At 45.5% G+C, this 23,885-nt stretch overlaps 1 protein-coding gene across 1 annotated transcript in view; it reads left to right on the forward strand.

Annotated features, from left to right (window-relative positions):
• LOC146210079 (uncharacterized) overlaps nt 1–22,064 on the forward strand; it is a 30,755-nt gene extending 8,691 nt beyond the window's left edge. The window contains exons 3-4 of the mRNA XM_084581772.1: nt 20,726–21,346; nt 21,966–22,064. Coding sequence (XP_084437898.1) covers nt 20,726–21,346; nt 21,966–22,064 — 720 coding nt within the window. The remainder of the gene's footprint in view (nt 1–20,725; nt 21,347–21,965) is intronic.
• Nucleotides 22,065–23,885: the final 1,821 nt, after the last annotated feature.

Raw genomic sequence — 23,885 nt, forward strand, 5'->3', positions numbered from 1 at the left:
ATCGCCTTCGATGACGCCTGCTCTTTGCTTCCAGCATGCCGATGTCGGCGCTAAGAGCAAGCTGCTGCAAGCGGAGACGTTGAAGAGCTGCCTGATGCGCTGCGAAGACGGCCCAAAATTCAACGTCGGCGTCATCCCCAACGTACGCCACAGGCCTTTTTAAAGCCATCGCAGCGCTATAGACACACTGAATAGTGCGGGACAAGATATCGCCAATCCAGGTCACAAAACGGCAATGAGGCGCCGCACTTGACCACACTTCAAACTGTAACCGCACCAACGAGGCACACGCGTTGCTACTGCAGTAAAGACGCACACTGAATAACGGTACCAGCGCGAGTAGCGTGAGTCTGATCACAATAGTCCGGTGGAATTTGCGGCTAGAATAGGCAGCGCTCCTAGGAAAGTAGTGGCAGCTATCTCTACGGCTCTAAACGCAACTGCAATAATTGTCTGAAGGCTGCTTTTTTTTTGCGTTTCGCTATGTGGACAGGACATGTAGTGCGAAGAGAGGATAACCGATGGTCGCTAAGGGTAACAAACTGGATTCCAAGGGAAGGAAAGCGTAGCAGGGGGGGCAGAAAGTTAGGTGGGCGGATGAGATTAAGAAGTTCGCAGGGGTCAAGTGGATGCAATTAGCACAGAACCGGGTTAATTGGAGAAATATGGGAGAGGCCTTCGCCCTGCAGTGGGCATAGTCAGGCTGATGACGATGATGCTGAATGTTTGCCACATGCCCAAGCAAAACCTAGCCCTGCAGGTGGAAGTGCGATAAAAAACCTTTTTTTCTTTTATTTATGCTTTTTAAAGTAACCTTGTTTATTGATACCGCACTATAGGTGCAATCACAAATTAATAAGGGCAGTGATCACGTGATGGCCTCAGTCACACTAACCGACATGCCCAAGCCGCGTGTAAGCGCTGGCAACTACAGTTTGCGCTAACCATGGTTAAGCCCTATAACTATATTTAGGCTGTCCGTGTAATGAGGGTATAATACCCTCTTTACACGCACAGTTACTACACCAGGCTGGCCAAATTCTGTTGTGGTTTCCGACAGTGTGAACCGGATAGGTCGCCCCCCAAACCCGTTTATGCAATTCTATCACCACGCAGATTTTTCTTTCATTCTTTTATTCCGGCTGTGAATTGCGGTGCACCAGGTACATGGTCCTCTTGCACGCGAGGCGGATGTTGTACCTCTACACCACCGCTACACCTGAATGATTAATTCTATGCTCCTAACCTCATGACATCTTTCTGCTTTACAGACGCCAATATTCCAATCGCCTTTAATAATAACTACCAATGCAGAATCATTGAGAACACCACTAGCTGATATCATGACCATTTCAGGACTTCAGGCAGAGTGGCTCGGCCTGCATCGGTGGATACCGCAACATTTCAGCATGCAGTTGTTTTTATGGATACACTGCATATCTGTCATCATCGTGAGTAAATTTCGTTTTCTAGTTATGTGTGCCTAGGCAGCTTCTAGCTTCAAAAAGTAGGTTAAGAAAGAATTCCTTTTGCAATTACGACTAGTCCTATAGTCTCAGTGTTTTTCGCTTTATTTTCTTCTATAATTCTTACCTTTTGTGTTTTTACCTGCTGCTATATGCTTTTTGTTTAACACGAGACCTGTCATCTCTGCCAAGGATAAATAGAGAGCTCGAAGGAAAGGTTGTTGGTTATTATTGCCTGCCCCTAATTCCTTTACACTTATAATTGCCGGAATAGTTGGACAGCTTCAGCTTTTAAGGAAATCAAATGTTGTTCGGGTATTCATCTTCCACATGTTTTTATTTTTTTTTAAGTGTAAGCGTATATGACAGTGGATAAATACTCTACTTAAATTTATTGTGTGCCGCTTGTGTGTTTGGTATTAAATTAGTTTTCTGGATGTATTAATCCGCCTAAGGACGCCGCCGGTAAATCATTAAGGATTTATGAACAGAAAGTGTGCCAGCTTTATGCGTAAAAAGGGCATGTATTCAGGGTTTTCCACAGATTTCATATCTGGCTACAAGGTAAGAAAATTGGTAATTACTTGCAGGACCGCGCCTTTTATTGCTATTACCGCTCGTAGTGCCAGGTTGCTTTGCATACCTCAACAACTTACTTTTTTCATTCGATCGCTGAATATACCGCACATAATTTCAGAATTCCCGATCAAAACACTAAAATGCCATTATTGCTTCCTAAGTACTCCCTCCATCTAATTTTATTTATAGTTATTTATTAAAGCCAGAGCAGTGCGACATTTGGATCGACAAAATATTGTATTCATAATAACGTTGGTTACATGGGGCTATGAAACCCTTGATATCTTTATGCCTTAATTTCCTGTTCAGAAAGGACGACTGACGGCCCATACAATTTCTCTCAAGCTTTCCTCTCAGCTATATTTATGTCGACGGTTTATTTATAAGAGCTAGAGCTGTTCTGTAGCATTGCCACGACTGCATTCATTCGACAGGCCTTGCTATTCAAGTTGGTTGTGGTGAGGCATGGAAGCTGTCAAGAAGACCGTATGCGCAGCCTAAAACTACTCTCCTGTCGATCCGTTTGGTTCTCCCTCTACCTTAGTCATTTCAGGGAAACCTCAGAGAAACGTTCATCTCGCCGCACGAAGAAATTTTCCGGCCGACATTATCCAGCCCTTACACAGTGAGCAAAGAAGCCGCGTCTCATATTTGCTAGTTTCGTGGTCGTAGGCACTTTTGTGCAAACTCGTATTTTGGCCATTATTTGAGGGGGTTGGTACTTTTTCGGAAATGCAAGGACAAGAAAAGCTGCAGAATAGGTTTTACGACCAAGGGCTGGCAAACCATAAATGTGGGCCGACTGCAATCACTCACAAATGACGAGAAATAGTGAAGATAGCCAGGAGACAAACCAGTTAATTTGCGGAGTAAGACGACGGCCTATTAGGAAGTTTCCGTTGATTATATTAGACGAAGCCCTTTATTCGATATGGTAAATTTGTTTGGATGATAAAGATGGTCGCCTTTGATATTCGTCCATATCCGCAGTATATGTGTGTTCGTGCTCTTCCGGGGTGTGAAAAAGAATGCATCGCACCTGCAGCCACTTTTGAGGAAGTAGGGAATTTTGTTTAATTTATTTCTTCGAAACAATAATGCGCAGCTATTGTCTTGATGTACGCTGGGGCAAGCAATGGTCGAAACTCAAGCCCAAGTCAACGACAGAAGCGATGTCCTTGCAAACGCAGCAAATAACGTTTAACAGGGCAGAAGTTTCCAAAGGCAGTTATACAAGAATAGGATAGAAAATGTGGCACTTGAAAGCGACATCGGCAGATAGACCACCATTCCTCTAAGAAGTGTTTTTAAATATTTCCTTAACATTTTTTAGTGAACAGGAGTCGGTTAATAGGTCCTAAATGATTGGATAGCAGTTCAATAAATCGGGAATCTGAGAGCTCAATTTTGATATCCGTATTTGTTTTGAGGTCGGGGCTTTATTATAAAGTTTCCTTAAATCTTATGCCCTTTGTTTCCTGGTATTTTGTTCGAAAGCCTGTTTTACCGAACCCGTATTGGCGAAATACTTCGACTTAGTCTGTATGTATATAGCTTACCAACTTTCAGTATTGCATATGATTTGAAGAAGGGCGCACAAGTACATTGGACAGCTCTAGGTTACAGGTAGCCCGCATTTCTTTTTGCAATGATAATAGGGCATACATATTTGTTTTCGTCGTGGTCTGGCACATGAGTGAGCAATAGCTAGAGGCGTGAGGGTATGAGAGAGTAATATACCGCGGTTTCAGAGGAAATTGAAGATAACATCGTAGCCTGTTCAAGATAGCTGCGGCTGGAGAAAGAGCGGCTTTGATTGCGTCAATGTGCGCATTCCGTAACACATTTTCCTGAAAAGTAACACCTACAAATTTGCTAGTTGAAGTCTGTTTTATATCCACCACCATGAAATTATAATAATTCGCCTTATTTATATTCAGTTGGACGCGGTTACTTTGTAACCATGACGTCAAACCCAGCATCCAATTGTTTGTCTCCTTTCAGGAACAAATTTAGATACATTGTATACAGATTATGTAAATCTGTTCCCGAAAGGAAAATAGTTGCATTATCCCGATATGAAACTGCATCCGAAGCAGCACACGGTATATTAAGAATATTGATACCGAGCAGAAGGCTAGCACAGGAAACCACAGCAGGTGATGAGCAAGTGTCCACAGCACACCAGAGCAGAACACAGCAAGTGTTAAGGCAAGCCGGAAAGGTTTCTTCAGCTTCGTCGTCTCTCACTCTATTTTTGTCGTCGTCCTCTTCGGTCGCATATATGTAACATTACCCCGCCACGAAAAGCACCGTCCTGGTTTGTACTACGTCGAGGAACTACAGCTGGAGTGGTAGGGCTTCATGCGAGCGACATGAACGATTTCGGAACGTGGCATATCAAACTGTTGGCGTGGGTGCACAGGGCTGACTTCGTATGTCACAGAAGTGACTGGCCGTAAAACACGGTAGGGGCCTGTGTACCGCGCCAAGAGCTTCTCACAGACCCCAATTCTACGAGCGGGGGTCCAGAGCAAGACGAGAGAGTCCGGAGAGTAGTGGACATCGCGATGTCGAGAATCATGGCGCTGTTTTTGGGAGTTCTGGGAAGAAGCCGGTCGGCGGCGAGCAAGAACATGGGATGGCGTCAGCACGTGATATGGCGTCACGAACATAGGAGCTTGCATCAACGGTGTGAGACAGTACGCTGTCAAACGGAAGAGAGGGGTCACGGCCGAACAGAAGATAGAAGGGCGAATAGCCTATTGTATCGTGTCGGGAGGAATTATATGCAAACGTAAAAAATGGTAAAGGAATATCCCAGTCACGGTGATCAGCCGATATATACATTGATAGCATGTCCATGAGTGTGCGATTGAGGCGTTCGGTGAGGCCGTTCGTTTGTGGATGGTAAGCGGTGAAGTAGTGCTTATTGGAGCAGTATCGCAGAATTTCTTCGGCTACTCGAGCAAGAAAGCAACGGCCACGGTCAGTGAGCAGCTGGCGTGGAGCACCTTGGATCAAGATAACGTCGTGGAGGAGAAATGCAGCCATGTCAGTTGCACAGCTGGTGGGTATCGCTCGTGTAACGCCATAGCGTTTAGTATAGTCCGTAGCCACCGCAATCCATTTATTCTCCGAAGCAGACAGAGGAAAAGGCCCCAGGAGATCAAGGCCAACTCGGTAAAATGGGTCTATTGGGATGGCGATCGGCTGTAGGGATCCAGCAGGCACAACCGAGGGCTTCTTCCGCCGCTGGCACATTTCACAAGAAGCGACGTAACGACGAACAGAGCGGTAGAGGCTTGGCCGAAAGAAGCGCCGACGGACGCTGTCGTAAGTACGAGATACAACGAGATGACCTGCAGTGGGCGCATCATGCAGCTGCTGAAGAACGGTGGCACGCAGGTGTTCGGGTACTACGAGCAGAAGCACAGCGCCATCTGGTCACATATTCCGCCGATATGAAGTGCCGTTGTGGAGCACAAACTAAAGCAAGAGTGGCATCAAGGTATTCAGTGCTGAGGCGGTTGATAACGCCGCAAAGCGCTGCTCATGACGAATGTTTAAAAGATCAGAGACGGACAGCATACAGGTGTCATCATCAAACTCGCTTTCTGGCGGCGGATCTACCGGGTTGCGGGACAGGCAATCGGCATCAGCGGGTAGCCGGCCGGACTTGTGAACGACAGAAAAAGTGTATTCCTGAAGACGCAGCGCCCAACGCCGTAGACGACCAATAGGGTCCTTCAGCGTAGAAAGCCAACATAAGGCGTGGTGGTCGGTGATGACGGCCAAACAAGCCAAATAAGTAAGGGCAAAATTTTGTAATGGCCCGCACGAGGGCTAAACACTCACGTTCTGTGATACAATAATTCCGCTCAGCCGCTGAAAGGAGGCGACTGGCATAAGCAATGACGCGAGTGCGACCGGTCTGCAGTTGGGCGAGAATGGCGCCAATACCGTGGCCACTGGCGTCGGTGCGTACCTCCGTTCGTGCTCAGGGGTTGAAGTGTGCCAGGACGGGCGGGTTGGTAAGGGCTGCGTTGAGCGCAGAAAAGGCTTCAGACTGTTCTTGGCACCAGCAGAATGGAACACCGTTCTTCAGAAGAAGTGTGAGTGGACGAGCCGTGTCCGCAAAGTTGAGGACAAACCGCCGAAAATACGAGCAAAGGCCAAGAAAACTACAAACGTCACTTGTACAGTGGGGTGTAGGAAATACACTTACAGCACGAAATTTGTCGGGGTCGGGTTGAACGCCGCGGGCATCGACCAGGTGTCCGAGCACTTTGAGTTCACGTCGGCCGAAGCTACACTTCTTTGAATTCAGATGAAGGCCAGCTCTTCGAGGGACTCTAAGAATGGCATCACGGCGGTGAAGATGGCTCTCGAAGGTCGAAGAAAAGACAATGACGTCATCGAGATGACATAATCACGTCGTCCATTTGAAACCATGTAAAAGAGAGTCCATCACACGCTCGAATGTAGCAGGCGAATTACACAGGCCGAAAACGCATCCCCGGTCCTCTTGAATGCGAGGCGGATGTTCTAGCGCTACGCCACCGCTGCACCTTTGGACAGGCCGCCATTGGAAACTGACCCTGGCAACGTTTAACGCTAGAACCCTAGCTAGTGAAGCTAGTTTAGCAGTGCTGTTAGAGGAACTAGAGAGTGTGCTGTTAGAGGAACTAGAGAGTATGAAATGGGATGTCATAGGGCTTAGTCAGGTTAGGAGGCCGAATGAGGCATGACTGTACCGAAGCATGGGCATGTACTGTGTTATCGAGGTTTACCAGATAGGCGACAACTCGGAGTAGGTTTCCTTGTCAATAAGTATACAGCGGGTAATATAGATGAATTCTATAGTATTAACGAGAGGGTGGCAGGAATCGTAATTAGGCTTAACAAGCGGTATAAACTGAAGGTTGTACAGGCCTATGCACCTACATGTAGTTATGATGACCAAGCAGTTGAAAGCTTCTACGAAGATGTAGAATCGGCAATGCGAAAAGTAAAGACGCAGTATACTGTACTAATGGGGGACTTCAATACCAAGGTACGGAAAAAGCAGGCAGGAGACCAGGCAGTAGGTGACTACGGCAGTGGTTCTAGGAATAGCAGGGGGGAGTGACTAGTTGAGTTTGCAGAACGCAATAACTTAAGAATCACGAATACCTTCTTCAGCAAACGGAATAACCGGAAATGGACATGGAAAAGTCCTAACGGGGAGACTAAAAATGAAATCGATTTCATAATGTGTTCAGCCCCCGTCGTTATGAAAGACGTGTAGGTAATCGGGAAAGTGCGATGCAGTGACCACAGGATGGTGAGGTCCCGAATTAGCCAAAATCTGAAGAAGGAACGCAACAGATTAGTAAGAAAGAAGCCGATCATCGAATTAGCGGTGAGGGGGAGGGCAGAAGAGTTCAGGATCTCGCTACAGAATAGATATTCAGCTCTAACCGAGGATGGCGACATTACCCTAGAAGCAATGAACAATAATGTCAGAGATATCATTACAGAGTGCGCGGTAGAAGTAGGCGGTAGGATAGTTAGAGAGGATACCGGTAAGCTGTCTAAGGAGACGAAAGATTTGATCAAAAAACGCCAGAGTATGAAAGCTTCCAATCCAGCAGACCAGATCGAATTGGCCGAGATATCAAAGCAAATCCATAAACGCAAACTGGCCGATATAAGGAAGTATAACATGGAGAAAATTGAGGGAAGCCTAAAAGCGGTAAAGAAGAAATTGGGCATAGGCAAAAACCATATGTATGCGATAAGGGACAAGGCTGGCAACATCACGAATATGGACAAGATAGTCAAAGTAGCCGAGGAGTTCTATACAGATCTCTACAGTAGCCAAAGTAGTCAGGACCGTAATGAGATTGGCAGTAGGGAGAAACAGTCAGACGTTCCACCAGTGACGAAGGACGAGGTCAAGAAAGCATTAGAAACTATGAAAAGGGGGAAATCAACTGGTGAGGATCAGATAACTACAGATTTGCTGAAGGACGGGGGGGATATCGTGCTAGAAAAACTGGCCACCCTGTATACGCAGTGCCTGGTGTCATCGACGGTACCGGAACCATGGAAGAATGCAAAACATCATAAGAAAGGGGACCCTAAAGACCTTAAAAATTACAGACCAATCAGCTTACTGTCTGTTACGTATAATGTACCCAGTCGAAAAAAACTACTGAAAACTTTCTGTCATTAGGCCAGAATTTCTGCGCGGTTTCTGACAGAAAACCTGTTGTGACAACAGAATTTTCTCTAGTAACATCAGAGCTTTCTGTAGTTACAAAAGAAAAGTGCGACAGAACTACAGACAACAGAAAGCTATTACAGGAAAACTACAGAACTACAGTAAAGTAATACAGAACTACAGGAAAATCTGACGTTTACAACAGAACTACACAATATTCTGTCGTATTTTTGGCATGGTTCTGTAGTTTTTTTCAACTGGGTATTTACTAAGGTAATCGCTAATAGAATCAGGACAACCTTAGACGTCAGTCAAGCAAAGGATCAAGCAGGTTTTCGGAAACGGTACTGTACTATCGATCATATCCATACCATCAATCAGGTTATAGAAAAATGCTCGGAATATAACCAGCCCTTATACATAGCATTCATTGATTACGAAAAAGCATTTGCCTCAGTTGAAACCTCGGCGGTGATGCAGACATTGCGAAATTAGGGGGTAGACGAGCCGTACGTGAAAGTGCTGGACGATATATATAGTGGCTGCACAGCAACCATAGTTCTGCATAAAGAAAGTAACAAAATTCCTATAAAGAAAGGTATTAGGCAAGGAGACACAATCTCCCCAGTACTATTCACAGCTTGCTTAGAGGAAGTATTTATAGACTTGAAATGGCAGCAGTTAGGGATAAGGGTAGATGGAGAATAATGCCTCAGTATTCTGCGATTTGCTGATGACATTGCCTTGCTAAGCAACTCGGGGGATCAACTGCAAATAATGATTGATGACCTAGACAGGAAAAGTAGAAAGGTAGGCTTGAAAATCAATATGCAGAAGACTAAGGTAATGTTCAACAGCCTTGGAAAGGAACAGCAGTTTACGTTAGGTAGCGAAGTACTGGAAGTAGTAGGCGAATATGTCTACTTAGAACAGGTAGTAACCGCAGATCCGGACCATGAAAAGGAAATAACAAGAAGAATAAGATTGGGACAGATCGCATTTGGCAAGCACTCACAGATTATGACTAGTAGCTTACCGGTATCGCTAAAGAGGACAGTATATAACAGTTCCATCTTATCTGTACTCACCTATGGGGCTGAAACGTGGAGGCTAACCAAGAGAGTTCTACTTAAGTTGAGGACAACCCAGAGGGCTATGGAACGAAAAATGCTAGGGGTAACATTGAGAGATAGGAAGCGTGCAGAGTGGGTCAGAGAAATAACTCAAGTTACCGACGTTATAGTGGAAATTAAGAAGAAGAAATGGGCATGGGCAGGACATATGTAGTGCGAAGAGGGGATAACCGATGGTCGCTTAGGGTAACAAACTGGATTCCGAGGGAAGGAAAGCGTAGCAGGGGGCGGCAGAAAGTTAGGTGGGCGGATGAGGTTATAGGAAGTTCGCAGGGGTCAAGTGGATGCAGCTAGCACAGAACCGGGTTAAGTGGAGAAATATGGGAGAGGCCTTCGCCCTGCAGTGGGTATAGTCAGGCTGATGATGATGATGATGATTAGCGAGCATGATGGTTGCGTCCCAGTGGTTGTTGCGGCTGCAGCGCTCGTACTCATCTTTGCCAGTCGTCAACGTCTGGGTGGTCGTCGCCATTAAAGATGGGAAGGTGGCGAATTTTTGTGAGTACAAGATGAGGCGATGTTCTCGTGGTAGTAGGGGCTGCTTCAGAGGTTATCGTGGCTGTTTGTGGCGTCATTTGTATCCCAGGTAGGTGGCGGCTGCAGCGCAAATCCAGTTTTTTGCAGAGTAAATGGGCTAATCGGTGCGTATCGGGACCTTGATTCACCTCCACCAAGATGACACGGGGCAGAAGGCTAGCACAGGAAACCACAGCATGTGATGAGCAAGTGTTCACAGCACACCAGAGCAGAACACAGCAAGTGTTCTGGCAAGCCCCAAAGGTTTCTCCAGCTTCGTCGTCTCTCACTCTATTTTTTATACGTAATAATATCATTATTGTATATCAGAAATAAGACTGGCTCGAGTGTGGACGATTATGGCACTCCGTACGATAACGTTTTCGTTTCAGAACATACACAATTGATTTGAGTATGTGCACGCGGGAAATTAAATAACTACTAAGGAGGGTTAAAGCTATGCCACGGATGCCATAATGTGGAAGGTTTCTTAGCAGTAGTGCTACGCTATCGAACAGCGGTTGACGCTGCTGCAATGGCGATGGACGTTCCAGAATTTGCCGAGCACTGACGGAAACTACTTTCGGTTCAAATAGCAGGGTACGCTGCCCGGCGCTGCGCGCTTATCCATCAGTTTAAAGCGCACCGTGTCGGGGACTATTCTAAATACGATGTAGAGGCTCAGAATAATTGAGAAATAAAAAAAAAAAAACAACTAAGGAGAGAACAAGGCGTCACGCTGCCAAACTTCCCAAGCCAAGTGCCATGGAAGCCCCTCCCTCCCTCGTTTTTTCGCTCTCCGAATCACACCCTAATGTTTTGATGTCGGTATGTTTTAGTTGAAACGTCGGAGGTGATGCAGGAATTACGAAATCAGGGGGAGACGAGCCGTACGCGAAAGTGTTGTAAGATATATATAGTGACTGCACAGCAACCGTAGCTCTGCATAAAGAGAGTAACAAAATTCCCATAAAGAAAGCAGTTAGGCAAGGAGACACAATCTCCCCAGTACTATTCACAGCTTGCTTAGAGGAAGTATTCAGAGACTTGGAATGGGAGCAGTTAGGAATAAGGGTAGATGGAGAATAATGCCTCAGTATTCTGCGATTTGCAGATGACATTGCCTTGCTAAGCAACTGGGGGGATGAACTGCAAATAATGATTGGTGACCTAGATAAACAAAGTAGAAAGGTAGGCTGGACAATCAATATGCAGAAGACTAAGGTTATGTGCAACAGCCACGGGAAGGAACCGCAGTTTAAGGTTAGGTAGCGAAGCAATGGAAGTAGCAGGCGAATATGTCTACTTAGGACAGGTAGTAACCGCAGATGCGGACCATGAAAAGGAAATTACAAGAATAAGATTAGGATGGAGCGCGTTTGGTAAGCACTCGCAGATTATGACTAGCAGCTTACCGGTATCGCTCAAGAGGAAAGTATACAACAGTTGCATCTTACCTGTACTCACCTATGGGGCTGAAACGTGGAGGCTAATCAAGAGGGTTCTACGTAAGTTGAGGACAACCCAGAGGGCTATGGAACGAGGGGTAGCATTAAGAGATGGGAAGCGTCCAGAGTGGGCAGAGAAATAACTCAAGTTAACGTCATTCTAGTGGAAATTAAGAAGAAGAAATGGACATGGACAGGACATGTAGTGCGAAGAGAGGATAACCGATGGTCGCTGAGGGTAACAAACTGGATTCCAAGGGAAGGAAAGCGTAGCAGGGGGCGGCAGAAAGTTAGGTGGGCGAATGAGGTTAAGAAGTTCGCAGGGGTCAAGTGGATGCAGCCAGCATAGAACCGGATTAACTGGATAAATATGAGAGGGGCCTTCGCCCTGCAGTGGGTATGGTAAGGCTGATGATGATTATGTTTTAGTGCACGCGTCTGCCCTGGCGCGGGCGTGCGGTTGTCTGCTGTGGCGAGCCTTTTTCACAGCGTCGATTTCCCGGTGCTGTGCGTACGGCGGACCATATTATCCCGTGGGGACTGACTCGCACTCTTATTTTTTATGACTAGGCTCCAAGGGTTTGCTGCGCGCTCCCTCCTTAGATTTTGTACCCCCCATGCTCAGAATCTGCATATGAGGGTCAATGCCTCAGCTGTCAAAAACAAACACAAAACTAAAAACAATGAGCTTAAGTTGATTCTTTGTCAAAAGTATAAGGCCCAAAGGTTTCGCTTCTATGTCCTGTTAAGCGGCTCCTGGTAGCAATATTGGAATATGAATGGAAGCTAGAGCAGAATGAGGGCGACATTTGTCTTCTATCAGACTACGAATGCCAGAGTTGCGATACGAGCAGCGTTACGGTGCTTAGAAGCAAATTCCTTGGGCCGTAGACTATTGAAAGAGACTACATTCTTACAACGCTGCCATTGAGATACGTAGCCAAGGCAAAATCTTCTAGAAGCGAAGGAAGCATTCAGGGCTTTAAGAACTGAGGACGTGGAAAGTTTAGCGGGTTACCTTACTCCCCCACCCTCAACGAAAAACCACAAAATGTCAAAACCCAATAAATGAGCACATTGCATAAAGAAGACCCATACTTATAATACACAGTGATGAGCAGACGTACTTAAGCCAACGGCCGTAATCTACGGCTGACCTGTCGCCAATGTTCATCTTAAAGCAGCGCGAAACACAATACTAAAAGAACAGGAGACGACACAGAAAGCGCTTGTGCCGTCTCCTGTTCTTTTAGTCTTGTGTTTCGCTCTGCTTTAAGATGAATCCCATCCAACTCGCCCAGGTTTCTATAGTCGCCAAGAGTATCGTCGCAAAACTATATATTAACTTCCTATGCCCAATATTCATAGCTTTTATAAGCTTTTTTCTAGCATTTTGTTCACGGGTGCGGTCCGGACGTGCTTGTTTACCTATAAATCTCAGCTTGCCGCCGATCTCCTGGGCGTTTTGTTATTCTCAACTTTCAGGTGTTCAGTCAGAATTACAAGCTCTTTTTTTTTAGCGTAAAACATTTACAACTTTTGGTGGGCTACCTTGACAATATTGTTCTAATAACGAGCGTAAATTTAATATGCTTTAGTAAGCGATTTATCCATTTGATTTTCCACCATACCATTTTGAACAGTGTGGCATTTTGTCGTGCATGAACACGCCCTAAAATAATAATCATCATCGTCAGTAGCCAGACTATACCTACTGCAGGGCGAAAGCCTCTCCCATTTTCCTCAAATTAACCCGGTCCTGTGCTAGCTGCATTCATTTGACCCTTGCGAATTTCTTAGTCTCATCCATCGACCTAATTATCGCCTCACCCTGCTACGCTTACTTTGCCTTGGAATCCAGCTGGTACTCTTAGAGACCATCGCTTATCCTAAGAACTACATTCCCATTTCTTATTCTTGATTTCCACTAGAATGTCAATAACTCGAATTGTTTTTCTTGCTGATACTGCACTCTTCCTTACTCTTAACGTTACACCTACCATTTCCGTTCCATAATCATCCGCGTTGACCTCAACCTAAGTAGAACCCTTTTCGTTAATCTCCACGTTACAGCCCCAAAGGCGGTTACAGGTAGGATGCAAAAATTTATACACTTCCCTCTTAGGTAATACTGGTAAACTGCGAGTCATAATGTTTGAGTACGCTCTAAATGAGCTTCATTCTAATTTTATTCATTTGGTTGTTTCCCTTTCATGGTGCGGGTACTGCCTGTCCTAAGTAGACATATTCGCCTGCTACATCCAAACGATTCGCTATCTATTTTAAACTGCTCTTCCTTTCCCAGGCTGTACAACATTGCCTCAATCTTCTGCATAATAATCTTTAGGTCCTCTCTGCTTCTCCGATCGAGATCATAAAACATTAGTTGCATTTGGTCCCCTTAATTGCTTAACAAGGTAATATCATAAGCGTATCGGAGATTACTGAGATATTGACCATCGACCCTGATGCTTAACTGTTCCCACCCCATGCCTGTGAATGCACTCTCTAGCAAGCTGTAAATAGCACTGAGGAGATCGTGTTTCCCTGCCTAACATCTTTCTTAATTAGAATTTTATCACTTCCTTTTCAGAACTGTGGTTGCTGTGCATCCACTATAGATATCTTCCAGTACTTTTACATATGGCTCACCTATACCCTGATCACGCAATACCTGCATGACCGCTGAGGTTTCGACCGAGCTAAATGCTTTCTCGTATAGTCAATGAATGCTATGTATAAGGGCTGGTTATATTGCGAGCACTTTTCTATCACTTGATTGATAGTGCGGATGGGATCGATAGTAGAGTGCCCTTTCCGACTCCCGCTTGATCCTTCGGTTGGGTAAATTCTCAGGTTGTCCTGGTCCTATTAGCGATTATTTTAATAAATTACTTGTACGTGACGTATAGTAAGCTGAGTTGTCTGTAGAGTCCTTAGCGTTCCTTTTTTATGAATTAGGATAGTGCTAATGTTCTTTCATGACTGCGGTGCTTTCGAAGCACGATATCCCCTCCGTCTTACCTGACTTTCCCCAGCTGCTTTCCCCATTTTCTAATGTTTTCTTAACCTGTACTTTCGTTACAGGTTGAACGTCTGATTGCTCTTCACTGCAGCCAATTTCATTCTTATCCTGACTACTTTGCTACTGTAGGGGTCTGTATGGAACTCCTCGGCTATCTTGTCTATCTTTTTCATGATAGCAATGACACTGCCCGCCTTGACTCTCCTTATGCCTAATTTAATCTTTACCACTCTCAGGCTACGACGATTCTTTAGAGCATGTTCGATTTACCCCATGTTATACTTCCTTATGTTGGCAACCTTGCGTTTATTTATTGCTTTTCATATCTCTTCCCGTTATATCCGGTCTGGTGTTTTGGAGATTTTCATACTTTGGTGTTTCTTGATCCAATCTTTCGTCCCCTTAGATGGTTTACCGGTATCCTTTCTAACAATTCTACTACCTACTTATACCACGCACTCAGTAATGATTTATCTGAAATTATTGCTCATTTCTTGTAGGCTAAGATCGGCTTTCTTTGATAGCACTGAGATTCTTCTGCAGTGGCTGCCTGAATTCTTTTATTTTTCCCATTGCCGCGAATTCGCTGATTGACCTTCTTTCACACTAATCTTTTCCATTACCTATTCAAATCCAGATTAATTTGAGACATTACAATCCTGTGGTCATCGCATTAAACCTTTCCTCTTACCTCTGCATGGTGCACAATCCCAGGGTTAGAACAGATTATGGAGTCAATTTCATTCGTATGCCCCCGTTAGGGCTTTTCCATGTGCACTTCCGGTTCTTCAGTTTGCTGAAGGAGGTATTCATGAATTATAAGCTACTGCGTTTAGCAAACTGAACTAATACTTCCCCCTGCTATTCCTTAGCCCAATGCCATAGTTTCTCTCTGCCTGGTCTCCAGCTTGCTTTCCGCCTACCATAACATTGAGGTCTCCTCTCAGTACAGAATATTGTTTTTACTTTCCCCATTGCCAGTTCTACATCTTCGTAGGATCTTTCGACTGCCCGGTCATCATAACTGCATGTGGGCGGGTATGCCTGTAAAACGTTCCGTTTATACCGCTTATTTAGGTTAATTAAAACGCTTGTCCTGCTTTATAATTAACATCATAGCGTTCATTTAATTGCCAGATAATCCCGTATTGCCAGGAAAACCGACTCCTAATTCCCGCCTCTCCGTTAAACCTCGACCACACAATACATGCCCACCCTTCAGTAGAGTATATGCCTCATTCGGCCTCCTAGCCTCAATAAGCCCCACCAACTAAGGCCGTATTATTTACGGTTCTAGCATTAAACGTTACCAGGGTCAATTTCTAAGGACGCACTGTGCAGATCCAGAAGTACTTAGCGCCCTCCGCGGGGTCACATGTCTGACCACCCCAGTGGTCATTTGGTCCGCAGCTGTAGGTGACAAATGGCCGGGGTTTTATAAGAATATTCATGGGATGTTGTGGCCAATACTGCACCAGGGTTGTCAACTCCTGTTCTGGTGAGGGAGCGCGTTGCCGGAGGTTTTCGCTGGCGTAAGGTCGCAGCCCAAACCTGTTTATATAATTTTACTGACACGCGTTCTTTTTAATCCAGTGGAAAATTGTGGGGCACAGGAATTGGAAACATGGTCCTCTTGCATGTGAGGCGGACGTTCTACCGCTACGCCACCGCTGCCACCTAAATAAGAAAGGAATTCTTAGCTTTTGCATCTCAGGACTGGAATATTTCGATTCATACTCGTAACCTCTCAGTCTATCAACTGTAGAGCTGGGACGAAAACCCCCGATGTTGGCTCACCGTACATTCTCCAATACCCATACAAAAAAGAGGACCAATCATTAAGATAACTATTGTGCAACGGTGACTACGCTATTTCCTTAGAAAGGTGCTTTGTATGCGAGACAAGAGGCAGCATTTCTCTTCATTATGCCTGCAGGTATCGTCTTACCATGTTCAGCCATCTCTTTCACAGGGTAACAGCTCTCAGCAGCACCATGACCGCGCTTGGGATCCTCGCAAATATGCCCGACGCCTTCCTGCAACACCGTCTTGATGTCATGGACTATTACGGGTTTCACGTGAATTATCCGGTAAGCCAAATTGACGACATTAAGCCAGTGCACCATTGCCGCAGTTCACTTGTGCTTAAAATTAAGTGGTAAGAGAGAAAAAAGTAGATAATTAAGGGCTGGGGCGTTACACTTTCTTACTTCCTGTATCCTGTTTTGAAATTGAAAAACGTGGTGTCGTTTTTTGAATAGGTTGTTAATTGTATGATTTCCAGAAACAGAATAATATAACACCATAAACTGTATGCTAGCGAAAGTGCACAATGTCCAAGCAGGCAGCAGAAAGGCGAAGAATGCATTCCTCATTAAGGCTCCTAATAAGTGTAGGTTCATTGCGTATACTTTCAGCCAGAGCTTGACCTGTAAACAGCTAGAAATTCGGCAGAAATAAATAATTACTGCGTCGTTGTATAGTAAATGCGATGTATCGTCTTCGCCAAAATTAATCGAGCAACTCGGCCGGCGGAGTACACGCGGGCGCCGAGCGGCGGCGGGTGTAATGTAGACGACGTAAGTATGCTCCCTCGCTATTTTTAGGGGGGGGGGGGGGGTAAAAATGTAAGCGGGAACATAGGCTGTGAGTTCGTGCCTTCAGAGTGCTGTGCTACAGAGAGAGGGCGCTGGTCGCAGCAAAATTAGCTCCAATCTCATTCTTGACTAGCAAATGCACTCTTTGTTACAACACTTTGTGCGTTTATTAAAAGTACGCAGATCCTGCATATGCAAAGATTTGAAAAACACACGCTGTTATATTATTTGGAGTGTTAGCAATGCAAGATGGGGTGCGATTTTTGAAAAATAGATGTGGTTTTTCTCGCGATTCCTAATGTTCGGCAAGGAGTACGTTCCACACCTTTAGGCTTGAAAATGAGGACCAGAAAAAGGATTTCAAGTCTTTATACCTGAAGTTTGAACAGCATTACAAACCAGCAAAAATCTCACGTACAACGAGTTCCGGTTTGGTTCCAGGAACCAGAGGGAGGGCGAGTCATTTAGCAATTGGCTCACAGAGCTCAGGACTCTCGCGAGGCCATGCGAGTTCAGAGAACTGCAGGATAGACTTCTACGCAGCAGAATGATCCTTGGTATAAGAGACAAAGAACTACAGCAAGGACTCATCCCGGAAAATCCCTCTTATGACAAGACGGTAGAAATTTGTCGAGCTAAGAAACAGGGTAAAGAGTAGTTTTTTTTTGTTTTTTTCGAAGAGTTTGCCACAAGGCATACGTTGAGAAAGGGGGAACGGGATGCAGGAGATAGAAAGTTAAAAGAAGGAGTGAAGTCCAGTTGCGCTTATGTATTCGAGAAGGCTGGCAGTATAGCGATTGTCCATTGTCTACTTCTCGTAATCACAATCGTGATTCCACCGCAGGCCTACCTTCGTGAGTATCCCTTGTCTTATTGGAGTCGTTGATGGACACGTCCACAACAAGTGACGCACATCGCAGACGTCAGGTGGAGTATCACAGTGAGGGCTGCTGTCAGTCACTGGTAGATCTTTTTCCCGCCATCGATGTCGAACAGATGGGGTCAGAGCCGCCCTTGCCCGGATCCGGCGCACTGTCACCTCCTCCTGCCGAGTAAGACTACGGGGGAGAGGGTGCGAACACGGAGAAATGAGAGCGCGTGTTCGCTGGCGCAGAACTTGCGAATCGGAAACGTGGGACAGGAACGGATCTGGGGGAAGAGGGGAAGGTGGTGGATCGCCTGATGTGTTTATATGCGTCATAGCATCCGCTTGAATATTATGTGGATCGCGGAGATTCAAGCAGCAACCGTCCCGTCGTTTGCATCTGAAAGAAGTATAGACGTGGTAAAAACCAAGATGCAGCTTGCAACAGTACAAAACCGGAAGGTGTCCCGCATTAAGAAGGTATTGAAACAATTACCGAAACCATTTTGTGTGCCGCTCGAGAGCGCCGCCAGAAGGATGGCACGTACGGCAAGTTGAAATCGTCGATGACGAAAAGTATTCTTCAAGTGTTGGAGTTTCATGCAGTCGCCAGCGGTGAGAACTGGTCAGCAACGGTAAATGTCGCCGGTGTCACAGTTAAATGTAAAATAGACCCCAGAGCGAACTGTTGTGTTATGCCTGAAACGATCTTCCGAAAGTTATTAGCAGCGCCAGTGTAAAATTGCTCGGCTAAGCCGCGCACGTTCTTTGGCCACACAGAAAGGCTATCGCGAAGATAAACCTTCTTGTCTCTAACCAGACGAAAAGTACAGAAGCTACTTTCTTCGTTGTTCTTCAAAATGTGGCAGCAACGTTGAGTGGAGACGCCGCTGAACGATAGGGCTTGATACATCGCATGAATGCGGTCCAGGCAGATAACTTCCAGGACTTGCCAAAGGAGGTTGAAGACGTCTTACAAGACCTAGGACAACGTAAGGGTGTCGCCTGTCACCTACAGCCGAAGACCGAAGCACGAGCTACCATAAAACTGACAGGAAGAATTGCTGTCGCCCTTCAAGACCCTGTGAAGACTAAGATAGATGAAATAGAACGCGACGGCGATCATTGCAAAGGTGACCGAGCCGAGCTTTTGGTCCAGCTATGTGGCCGTAGTGTTGAAAAATGCTAAAGTGCGAATTTGCCTGGATCCTTCAGATTGAAACAAGGCCATCCTGAGAGAGAACTACCATATGTCTACTTCGGAAGATGTACTGTTACGACTACGAAGAGCCAAATACTTTTCCACCCTCGATGCTTCGTCAGGGGCTTGGCAGATAAACCTTGATGAAGTAAGTTTACGTGTTTGCATCATTAGCACTCCCTTCGGAATATATAGGTTTCTGCATCACATCGGCACCAGAGGTTTTTCATCGAGTCATGCACGAAGTGGTTGCAGGGTTGGCCGGCGTACCTGTCGTCATGGATGACATACTGGTCTGGAGAAACTCGAGAGGAGCATGACATAAACCTCGCCGCCTTGCTTAACCATGCAGACAACGCATCCTAAAGCTTAATAAAAAGAAGTGCCAATTGCTGCAGTCCAGGGTGCGTTACATGGGCCACATCCTCAACGCAGAACGGCTTTCCTTGGATCCTGACAGAGTGCAAGAAATCATGCAAGTGCCAGCACCAGAGAACCGTAAGGACCTTTAAGTGTTCCTTGGTATGATAAACTTCGTGTCGCGGTTTATCTCGACCCTGCCCGTTACAACCGCACCTCTTCGAGAGCTACTGAAAAAGGACGTCGCGTAGACGTGGACCGATGTACAGGAGAGCAGTTTACAAAGGATGAGAGCTAGCTTCCTCACAGCGACAGGCATTGCTTACTTCGACATATCGAAACCTGTTAAGCTGTCTGTGGACGCGAACCAGTACGGTGTCGGTGCAGTTATTTTATAAGACGACCTTCTTTTAGCCTATTCGTCCCGCTCGTTAACTGACGCGCAGAAGCAGTATGCACAGATCGAGAAAGAGGCACTAGCTATTGTTCAAGGACTACATACTCGGGCAACCAGTAGTCACAGTGGAGTCAGACCACATGTCGCTTGAATCAATTTTCAAAAAGCCGCTTTACGACTGCCCTCTCTGCCTTTAACGCATGCGGCTGGTGCTTCAGATTCCCAATCAAAGTAACATACAAACTAAGGAAAGAACTCGCTTTGGCTTACGCCCTGTCGCGCTATCACTGTAAAATAGAGCTCGTGGACCAAATGGAGCAATTTCAAGTCAGCGTTTTGTGATTTCAGATCGACAGCTCTTGAGCATGAAGGATGTAACCATTAAAGGCACCGTCACGACCGAGCTCTGCCGCTATGCAAGCACCGAGTAGCCACAAAGCAAGCAGCAACTGCCGGATGCCTTGAAGACATACTGGCGCTACCGCGACGAGTTGCACGTCGAAGATGGGCTACTTCTCAGAAACAACAAGCTTATCCAGCCAAGTGCAGAGAAGTCCTGGGCCTGCTGCAAGTTGCACATTGTGGCGAAGATAAAATGAAGGCGAGAGCGAGACAGGTACTGGTCAAATATGAACGCTGAAATTGCAGTTGCAGCGAACTCGTGCATTGTTTGCGATAAGTACGAAAAGGAATGTAAACTACCCCCGCTTAGCCACGAGTTACCCAATTTGCCGTGTCAAATGGTGAGTGGCGACCTTTTCCACCACGAAGGCAACGAATACTTCAAACTAGCAGATGCTTAGTCTTTTTTTCTTCGAGGTTCGCAAGCTCAATCGGATCACCGCTGGTGAGGTTATCGAGGCAAGAGCATAAATCTTCGCGACGCATCCCAGCCAAGGTGTGTACTGGTAACGGCCCTCCCTTCAGCAGTGCAAGCGTTCAGACATCACATCGAGCCCATACTACACGCGGGACAACGGGTTGGCAGAACGCACCGTTAAAGAAGCTAAAAAGCTGCTTAACAAGTGTCCGTTTCCATCCCTAGAATTTTACAATGCCTTGTTGGAATGGAGGAACACTCCGAGGGACGAACATCTGCGAATCCCAGCTCAAAGGCTAATGGGGTGTCACACCAGAACACAACTTCCGGTTCTCAGTTGTCACCTGGAGCCAAAGACGGTCCCCCCTGACGCGGTTCGACAGCGACTGCAAGAAATACGAAACAAGCAGTGCTGCTGCTACAATAGAACAGAACGCAGTCTACCAGACCTTCACATTGGAAACCGGCTGCTTGTGTACGACACACACAGGAGAACGTGTGCTCCGGCTATAGTGGTTGGCCCTGCCTGGCCAAAGCGATTGTACGTCGCGGCTATAGACAGCGGACAGCAGTTCCGCCGCACGAGAAAGCATCTGAGGGTCACAGAAGCCGTGGCGCCGGTCTCTGCATACCAAACAGAGCCCCCAGCCCGCCTACGGACACACTTCACGGCGTCCTTCGAAGAAGTGAACGCATACGCCGAGAGCAGCAGCGTTACTCACTGGCAGAACGTAAAACGTAGCGAAAAAAGTCTAGTTTCCAGTTCGTAATACTGTTCTATTTTTTGTTTTTTTTTCTTTACAGAGAAGAGAAGATGGGGGGGGGGGGGGGGTAATGGAGCGCAATGCTATGCTTGTGATAACAACCACGCATGTTTCCTGCGCAGATCGCCTATTGTACGCGTCCTTTAATATGGCTGCATTGCTGAATAAACGGTTTTTCGTTCCCTGCTGCTCGTCTCGTTTACACTTATGACATCCTTCAAGGGAAAGGGAACGTCTGGGGCCCTCGCTGCAGTCAGGGAATAAATTATTGTAAGCGGGGATTGCTTAAAGCTCATGTCCACTCAAGGAAATGGCAAATAATTTTCGTGCTATTCACAGTCCGCCAACTACGAGAATTAAGGGAAACACTGGTTTTAAGAAAGATGTATGCTAATAAGTGATTTCGGAACTTTCGTATTGACACACGTTTTCAGCAAATACGCTCTCTATAGCGCAGCCGGTTGTGACATGGAATTTTAAACAGATGCCATCGTTGATCCAGGAGAAAATGCGCTTGTACATGAAAGCTTTTATCCCGCCAGATATCATGTTTAATGTTCTGTGTTATGTTTATTCCTGCCCACAGCATGGCCGAACACTCAGCAGTGCTATAAGCGGACAGCTCAAGCCACCGTTATACCGTGGACTGACCTTCCGTGTCTTCTTTTACGCTGCTCAACAGTGAGTACTTATACAAGAATGCAAAGTGCGATCCGGATATACTGTATGCACATTCTCCGGTGAGGACTGAGCTAGCTGCTATCAATGAATATCTTGCTGTATAGGTTCATTAGGGAGGCATACAAGCACCTTGAAAAGCGCCTAATTGCAGCGCTTCGAACACGGTGTCGGAGAACATCACCGCGTAAGAACTCCACCACATTGGCATGCACATTTTATATTTTGAAATGTTTAGTCTTATTTAAGCGGTGCAGATATAATTCATAATTAGGAGACACCAGAAGGCGGAGGGAGAACAGGCTGAGTCTCCTTTATACGGGGTAGACCTCCTTTCGGTGTGGTGACCCAGTAGAAAAGTGGCGCTGTTCTTCGCAGCGTAACTTTCTCGAACGGCTGCTTTTAGCAGCTCTCGATGAGTATCTGCTACCATTTACCTAATTAGCGTGCAGCTCTCTGCTTTTATTCGTCATACAAAAGACAACTTATAAATCTATGTGTATTGTTAGGCGATTTGTGGCAGACCTCTAACAAAACCTGCAAGGGATCAAGGGTATGCCCAGGAAAGAACTATCTGTCCGTGTTTCTAGCGCTGTTTTAACATTATAAAACTAAGTTGGACTAGCACAAAGTGGTCCTGCATATTGAATGTAATACAAAGAATATTTCTCCGGTAGAATTAAGTATAAAAAATATAAGAACACTTTCATTTGTGAACGTTGTTGCCGGTGTAGCAGAAAGGCAGACATCGGCGTTCTCGTTCTGCTTGTGTCATGAAATTCATTGTGTCACAAACATATAAAATAAGATTTCTCGACCCTAGGAAACCATTTCGGTTACTAGAACGTAATTTCTATTAGTTATTGGCGCAGCGGTTCTTTGTGTAGCGTATAGGGTCGTGTCACCATGTTACTTTGCTTCCTGTTGATTTTCAATCTGCTAGTCAAGTTTGAGGCTAATTTTCGATATTAATTTGAACAGGTCATGTATTTACATTCAGGTCTATGCTGTAGTCTGGAAATGTAGGTATTCAGTAAAGAGTTGGCACAGATCCTTCCTATCTGCAAAAACAACTACAACAAAAAATAAATATCGTAATAGAAAGGTTATTTTAAAAGTGCTGTTATCTACTTTAATAGAAACCTTTAGTGCCCCTTAATTTTTGGTTCGGCAAAGATACCAAAACGTAATATTTGTGAGAGGTGTTTGCTCATTTGGTTGCAGTACGAAGCTATGCCACCTTTCGAGAGACGATGATTGTGTCGATGATACACTGTGCTCTGCACCCAATGCCGGAAAAATATCCGTGTTAAAAGGAATAACAGCCGAGTTCAAAGCAGTTGAGTATAGGCTCGCACTGGTTTTTGAATATGTAATAGATTTCGTTGATTTTCAATCCACTTTGCTTCAGTCAAATGTTTCTACAATCCAAGGCAATGCAGGCCATCTGCCTGTATTTACAGTCTATTATGTGTGCTAGCTAGCCTATGCAAATGTCTCAAGATTTCTTGCTCGGAACAGGTTAATACACTATCAGCTATGAGCAGTTTGTCGTCATCATTAGACACGTCTAAAATAATTTTAGGAACTTCTGTTACCTGACCGGAATTCTAATGTAAGAATCATCATGAAGACCCTTCACTACCTTTTACAACCATTGCTATTGAAGTCAACTATCAACGGAACCATTTGGACGGACTTCGGAAGGAGTTACCAGTACAACCATGTGAAACATGCCATCTAAGACAGAAACACAGCTAATTAACAATGTCGCCGGAGAAGTATCAATTAAAAACGCTCTTAAATCCTTCATTAAATAGTTGAGATC

This window comes from Amblyomma maculatum, chromosome 1, assembly GCF_055883805.1.
Source record: "Amblyomma maculatum isolate TAMU_Amacu chromosome 1, ASM5588380v1, whole genome shotgun sequence".
Classification (NCBI taxonomy): domain Eukaryota; kingdom Metazoa; phylum Arthropoda; class Arachnida; order Ixodida; family Ixodidae; genus Amblyomma; species Amblyomma maculatum.